The sequence below is a fragment of the Triticum dicoccoides genome, chromosome 7B (assembly GCF_002162155.2).
Source record: "Triticum dicoccoides isolate Atlit2015 ecotype Zavitan chromosome 7B, WEW_v2.0, whole genome shotgun sequence".
Lineage (NCBI taxonomy): Eukaryota > Viridiplantae > Streptophyta > Magnoliopsida > Poales > Poaceae > Triticum > Triticum dicoccoides.
Genome location: NC_041393.1, coordinates 590,072,914 through 590,080,612, shown reverse-complemented (window position 1 = coordinate 590,080,612; position 7,699 = coordinate 590,072,914). Strand labels below are relative to the sequence as shown.

At 47.2% G+C, this 7,699-nt stretch overlaps 1 protein-coding gene across 1 annotated transcript; it reads left to right on the top strand.

The window, feature by feature from the left end:
* The first annotated feature begins 5,807 nt into the window (after nt 1-5,807).
* LOC119340159 lies at nt 5,808-7,408 on the top strand. The gene is made up of 2 exons (XM_037612059.1): nt 5,808-6,356; nt 6,484-7,408. Exons 1-2 carry the CDS (start codon nt 5,953-5,955, stop codon nt 6,758-6,760), a joined length of 681 nt encoding a protein of 226 aa, XP_037467956.1. The 5' UTR covers nt 5,808-5,952; the 3' UTR covers nt 6,761-7,408.
* Nucleotides 7,409-7,699: the final 291 nt, after the last annotated feature.

Sequence of the window (7,699 nt, the reverse complement as noted above, 5' to 3'; positions counted from 1 at the left end):
GCTGGTTCCAAAGACCGCGGATTAACTGCGAAAATAAGGCTCGAAGAGTGACAGGGGAAGGGGATGAAGCGTATATACAGAGGTACTTATACCCCCAGGCAGCGAAAACGATGGGAACATCACCAGTCAATTTGTCATGAATCTGCGTAGAGAAACAGAAGAATGATTGCGCCTATTAAATTTCAGCATAGCAGTTTTGGCTCCAACACACTCTCTCTCTCTAGCAGGGCCGGTCCGCATCGGCTCCCAGATTCCATCTCTTCCGCGACGACCCTCTCTCTCGCAGCGTTGGACGGATCCTCTTCACTCCTTGCGCCGCCGTGTGATTTTCTTTTGGAGGAAAATAGCGATTGATCGGTGGTACGAACGGATTCTCATCACTCCTTGCGCCGCCGTGTGATTTTCTTTTGGAGGAAAATAGCGATTGATCGGTGGTACGGACGGATTCCGGCCTTTCTGCCTCATTGGGCTGGGTGCAAAGCCCCCGTTAACGAGAGAGCTTAGATTTTTCCTATGGAGAAGCTGCCCTTTAGGACAGAAGATCTAACGGTCCTAGATGACCCAATCACAACAATTGACAGCCAAAAATGGAGAGGTCGTGAGAGGGTAGGGATCTGGTTCAGTTATACTGTCCTAAATGGCCAGCGCGAGCATTAATCGGGTCGGGGGAAGGGATTTGGGCCAGGGCGAGGCGGCAATCCTAAATTTCGTCTCGTGGCCCGCTACAACAGGAGGCCCAATACCCAAACAATAGGCCCAACGCCCACCGGGAAGCAACAAAACACAATCGTTGCGCCGCATGTCGGGCATTCTTCAAGCGGTTCAGTCGACCCCGCAGGGGCAGGGCATCGGTGCATGGAGACGCCGGCGAACAGAGGCGGAGGCAGGGCCACACGCACAAAACCGGCGAGCCGGCAAGTTTTTCACTATGAAATTAATTGACAACGAACTCTATCAAATGTTTGAGGTTCTTGCAAAATTACATCCAAAAGCAACATGGCAAAGAGCTATTTTGACATCAATACTTAATCATTTGCTGGGTTCTTGCCACGTGAGTACTAGTACTTGGGAGGCGGTCATTTTTAATGCTAAAAATAAGAAGCAATGCCATACCATGTACTCCCGCCATTCGAATATACTTGTCGTCAAAATGAATAAAACATGATGTACCTAGATGTATTTTAGTTTTAGATACATCGTTTTTTGTCCATTTTGATGATAAGTATTTATGGACGGAGGAAGTACTCCACAGCAGAGATAGTACTTATCCAAACCATGTCGATGTGTTCTGTGAGCCAACGTGGAGTTCAGATTGTGCTCTTGCCAAGCAGGCCCAACTGAAGTCTTTCCTTTTCTTTCCTTTTATTTTGAGAAGCAACTGAAGTCTGAAGATATGTAGTATCGGCGCTAGGAACTGCAGAAGGATTAGGATCGTGTCAGACCTGATCGGATAAGCAGGATACACACGGCCAATCTCTCTATCCATCTACCTCCATGTCTCGATCTATCTATTCATTTCTCTCCTTTCCATACATAAACAGTAACACTAGTACTGATCTCATCGCTTTATATAGTACCCGCTGCAGGAGAGATGGCCACGTCGTGCTCTGAACCAGCTGATTCATCCTCCCAAAACGGCCGGCGCAGGTGGAATCACCTTACCGGCACCTCCGGATAAGCTGATAAGCAGCCGCAGCAGCAGCAGGCTTCTTTTCGGTTGACGCCGTTGATCCTTGTCATATACTCTGCTGAATAATATTCCCCGGAAAAAAAATAGCACACCATATTAATTTTTGTATGCCCAGTTTGTTTGGAGGTGGGTTGCTGTGAACCGATCAGTTTCATAATGTCCACCTGCTTCATTCAAATAACCGCCTACCATTTTCTCTGACATGGACCAATAGTTCAGTATAATCTCATGCTGACTCAATAGCGACATATCACTATATCGCGGATGTAACCATGTGTAGCTAGCTCACGTCAGGACAGAGCAATTCGTCGCGAGGATCTGACCGAAGATACGCCGTGACAAGTGGAGCTCCTTAATTTGATCACATGATCAAAGACGATAAATTTAATTTTACCGGAGAAGCAGATTCCAGGCTCGCCGCCTCGTCATGGCCGCCGGCGTCATCGATAAGCTAGCGAGGCCTATCTGGCAACACGTAGGCCGCGCCATGGAAAATCTGGACGTAAAAGATCACGAAAGCGATGGGGAAATAAAAGCATTAGCGAAAGTGTGTGCGTACTTGCCTAGTGATGAGGATATGAGAAGAAGAAAAAGAATCGATCGCCGACCGAGCGAATATGTGGGACGTTGACTAAGTTGTGGTGTAAAACAAAGCACCACACGTCTACCAATTTTCCAGATATTTTACGGGGATTTAGGTCTAGCTCGCGGCTGGGTGCGTGACTGAATGTGCAGGTCCTCACACCGACGGTTTAAAACAATCTCTGCGCCACTGTGATTAAAACGTGTGGCTTAGTTAGTCGCTGTGACTTTAGCTCCTTGATCATTTCTCAGCATGTTGACTTTTAGCTCATTGGTTCATTACAGCCAGCTAGTAACACAAGTGTGACACAGAGTCCAATGCATGCATGGCGCAAATCAGATTTGGCTATGTTTACAATCTACGTACTGTACAGAGGGAGTAATGTTTATTGCTCAGGAGAAGGCATGCTTTGTATTGCACATAGTTTTACCGTGTATGTCGAGTGCCAAAGGGTTGTGGAAATGGAATATCTAAAAGACAAGTTTAGTGAGAAGGTATTAGCTAAAAAATATGATTGCTGGTAAGTGGAAAAATATAAAACAACTCCAACTCCCACACTCTAAACTGATGTAAATTTTGTATGCGGCACTCTCGAGAAAATTAAGCAACAAGTAAGTATTATGACGTATAAGGTGGCCGCATTAAGTGAGCCCCTTAAGTCATTTTGGGTTGTGCACCATGACCAAGGAGAAGGGAAAAACGAAAGACATTACTCCCTCCGTCTAGGTGAGTAAGTCATCTTAGGTTGTGCACCATGACCAAGGAGAAGGGAAAAACAAGAGAACTTAATGTTCATTTACTAATTAATAGCATTGCATGCAATGAACTAACCACTGCATGTCGTGTTTGGTAGTCTCAAGTCATTAAAAGCATGCACACCCCACATCTCTTATTGGTTGATATGTCAAGAAACAAGAAACAATGTAGAATTTAATGCACCGCGCCTAAGTGTTTTGGGATTATTTGATTTTCGTAAGATGACTTACACACCTAGACGAAGGGAGTATGACTTGGGGACACGACCGTCCACGAGTATGTGGTAACATGAGTGTTCTACATGTAACTTGTGTGTGTGTGTGTGAAACTTGTGTCCAGCTTACTCTCTGTCGATAAAAAAACATTGTATTTCAGCACACATCATTGTGTTACCAACCTAGCGGGGTTCTTCCCCTTAACTGCGCAAGACTCCTTGTTGTAGCTTGACGAGCTTCAGAGTGAAGGTATTGACGTGTCTCCAGCATACTGTGATCGACAAAGATGATTCATGTAAGAAATGTGTTTTTCACCAACGAGAATATGAGACCTAATGGAATCGATAACAACCAAGAGATTTTGTTGGGGACGACTTCATTCAAGGAGACCTCCACCACCATGGATGATATGAGATGGAGGGTCACTGCTCACCAATGCAATCTATGTGGCTGAGTGGAGGATCGGTAAATGAACACGAAAAACAAATCTATGCTACCTAAAGCACAATGATCCGGCGTTAGGCCCAAACACAAACATAACAAAGAATGGCCAACATGGATCCGCTACGGTGAGTGGCATTGGGATTACGTTTATAACGACACATAGTCTTTTTGATTGCCACCACATGTAAACAAACAAAGCATCATCCAACATACTATTAGTGCACTGAAATGTACTATTAAATATCAATGTGAATCTTCCACACCCAATGCCGATGAACATTGTTGGCAAGAAGTTACCTTGAAAAGATGGCGAGAAAGGGAGGGAAAGTGGCAACAAAGAAGAGACGAGAGGGAGATACCATGTTTGTGTACGGGGTACATAGAGGAGGGTGGATGATGCTAAGGCTTTGATTAGGCAAAACAAAAGCCGCACCATATATGGGGCATGGGTACGCGAAAGTGTAAGGTAAAACATGTTGCCCCGCGGGTGGGTGCATGTAACCTCCCATGTGTGCGCAGCTGTCACCCACGCTGCTTCCGACACGTCTTCCCCTCAACGCATCCATGCCCCCCTCTAGTACAATTTGCTAAAAAAATACATGTGATTATGATAGGTACAAAAATACCAGAACAATTTCAACTCTTAAACTATGAATTGGTTGTAAATTTAGTATATGCCGGCTGGACGAAACTCTGAACTGATTATGACACTTTATTGAAAATTAAACGGAAAGTAAGTATTAGGAACGTCCTTTGAGTTGGAGGGCCGCTGCTCATCATAGGGAGTCTATGTGGGCTGAGCAGAAAGCCACTAAATGAACACAAAAAATAAATCTATGCAGCTAAAACATAAACATTTGATGCTAGACCTAAATATAAATATAACAAGAGTGGCCAACACGGACTCGCCATGGTGAGTGGCATTGAGACTGCCTTTATAAGGCTGGTCATAGTGGGGAGTAACTTAGACTAGTAACATACATATGTTACTAGTCTATGTTACTACCTTCATAGTGGGTAGTGTCATAGGTGTGGTAACATAGTTGCCTTCATTTATTACTTTGTAGACTTATTATGCATTGGAAACCGCTATGTGATGGTAACATATTATGTTACTCTATTTGCCTCTCTCCTCATTAACTACTTGCCACATCACCATTTTTGCTTATGAGGCATCTATGTTACTACCTATGTTACTCCCACTATGACCAGCCTAATGACCCATCGGTTTTTGGACTCCTTCGCATGTAAACCAAAAAAAATAAACACCCAACATCCTTTTTTACTTCACTAAATGTGGTATTAATTATTGGTAGGAACCTTCCCTACTCAATGCCAATTTATATTGTTGGCAAGAGATCACCCTGGAAACATGATGGAAGTGCGGAGGGACGTGGCAAGGAGAAGAGGTGAAGAGTGAGATGCCATGTTGCACATGGGATACCCATAGAAGCATGGTTGCCGATAAGGCATTGATTTGGGCAAAACAAAAATCGCGCCATATATGGGGCATGGACATGCAAAAGGCTAAGCTAAAGCAAAAAATTGAATACGACATTTTAGGTGGCCATATTAAGTGAACCTCTTATGTCCCGCTCTATTCATAGCATGCATCCGAGACACCAAATTTCACAAGTCTGTGGTGACATGAATGTGTTGTATATGTAGATTGTATGTGTGTCTTGATTGTGATCACTTTACTATCTCGTGACAAAGAAACATTGTAAACTATCATACGCCATTGTGTCACGAACCTAGTGAAGGTCTTCCCATGATCCGCACGACACTCATTGTTGTAGCTTGAGGCGATTCAAAATATATAGCATTGGCAAGAAATTACCCGGGAAACTTCACGGAAATGAGACGGAAAGTGCTAGAAGAGGAAGCCATGGTTGCCGATAAGCTTTGATTAGGCAAAACAAAAGGCGCGCCATATACGGGGCATGGGCACGCAAAAGGCTAAGCCAAAACGTGTTGGCGTGCATGCAGCCTCCGCTGTCTGGCGCGCCCGTCACCCTCGCCCCTTCCGACACGTCCCCCCCTCCACGCGTCCCTGTCCACCCGTCTCCCTCCCCGGCCCCGGAGCCGGCCTATATACTCCCCCGCGCCGCTCCCATCCTCTCCTTCTGTCCTCCGAACCATCGCGACGAGAGCAATAATAGCAGCTCCAATGGTGGCCGAGGCCATGGGCGTCTGAGCCGCGCGCCGAGGCCTGCGGGCGCCATTGATGAGAGCAGCTGCAGCACCCTTCACGGCCGGACGCGATGTCCGTTGTGGCTACCGCGGCGGCGGCCGTGGGGCCCGCGCCCGTGGCTCCGTCCGGGATGTGCGGCGGTGGTGCCGGCGGTGGCGGGGCGAGGAAGAGGAAGGACGTCGTGCACTACCAGGAGGAGGAGGAGGTGGTGGTGGCGGCGGTGCAAGGGGGGCGGCTTGGCGGTGAGGGCCACGGGCTGTTCGTGCTGGAGACGGTGGAGGAAGAGGAGGAAAGGGAGGCCGAGGCTGCCGCCGAGGCGGAAAACGAGCGGTCCTCCATTGGCCCCGTCTCCGAGGGGGACGAGGAGGAAGGGGAGGAGGTGGAGAGCGCCAGGGAGACGCCGTGGCAGAGGAGGACCAAGAAGACCGGCGGGCTCGCGAGCCTGGACGCCCTCGACGACGCCCTCCCCATCAAGTAATTAACCAGCTTTACCTCCCTTCCCTTAATCATCCCCATTAACAACCCTACCAATTCTTTCTTGCAAGAACGGCGAATTCTCGGTTCGGTCGGTGGGTTAATTTGCGAGTTCTTGATTTGGCAGGCGGGGGCTGTCGAGCTTCTTCTCCGGCAAGTCGCGGTCGTTCGCGAACCTGCAGGACGTGGCCGGGGCCGGCACCACCAGCAGCAAGGACGTGCTGGCCAAGCCGGAGAACCCCTTCAACAAGCGCCGCCGGATCCTGCGGTGCTGCTCCATCCGGCGGGTCTCCTCCACCTCGCTCACCGCGCTGCCGCCCTTCCTGCCGCCCGAGCCGTCCTTCAACATCGGCAACGACGGCGTCATCAACGGCGGCGGTGGCGGCTCCGGCGGCAGTGGCTGATCATCAACTGATCCAGGGACGCCGTACGTGCACCGATCAAATTGATCCAAAAGAGAAAAGACATGCATATGCATGCAAGTTGCAAGGGAATTAGTAATGGAAACAAACTACTAGGGAGGAGACAAGATGGATGGATGGATAGATGGATCCTACTTTGTAGTACTCCGGGATCTCACTCATCTCAGCTCACATCACCAATGGCCGCATAGAGCTTAGGTTTTTCTTAATTCTTTTACTAGCTGCTAGTAGTTGCATTGACATGCAAAGAGAGGGAGAGGGAGCACCGAACATGGTGCATGTGATATCCATCCTAGCCTACAAGTTATGCCAGTGTTCTATCTCATTGGAGAGAAGAAGCCCGATTAACCTTTTCAATGCTAGTATAGCGCCAAGGTATGCATGCAGATCAAGCAAGTAAGAGCCCCGATTGATCATCGACATGTGTGTTCTAAGTCGATCTCTAGGATGTTTCTTAGCAGTGCATTGCACATATGTAATATAATACAAACTAATAATTGAGAGTACTAACAGTTGCCGAGCACCATATATACTTGACCATATCTGTGTACTATGGTTGGTGAAGTGGTGCTATTGTACATAATTTGTGTTCTGAAAAATACTATATCGGCAAAAGGGTTCATCGTGATCCATATTTTTTATCTCTTGTAGGGCCTCTTTGATTTGTAGGATTTAAACCGTACATGAACAGAAAAAAAAATGTAGGGCCGAAATATCACGCCCATTCGAAGTCTATATGATTTGGCTTCTTGTTTGATTGTGTCATAGAAAAGAACGGATTGTTTTCAACTGGTTTGGGTGATCAGAGAAACCAGTATGAAAATTTTATGGAGAATTCATCCTATGAAGAATCAAGCAACTGAAATATACTCCGAAAATTTTGTGGAGTACTATATCGTTGGGCCGTGCACTTCGGTTCGG

Coding starts and splice junctions, on each gene's coding strand:
- LOC119340159 (XM_037612059.1), top strand. CDS start 5,953: ATGTCCGTTGTGGCTACCGCGGCGGCGGCCGTGGGGCCCGCGCCCGTG. Junction 6,357..6,483: donor GACGACGCCCTCCCCATCAA/GTAATTAACCAG, acceptor TTGATTTGGCAG/GCGGGGGCTGTCGAGCTTCT.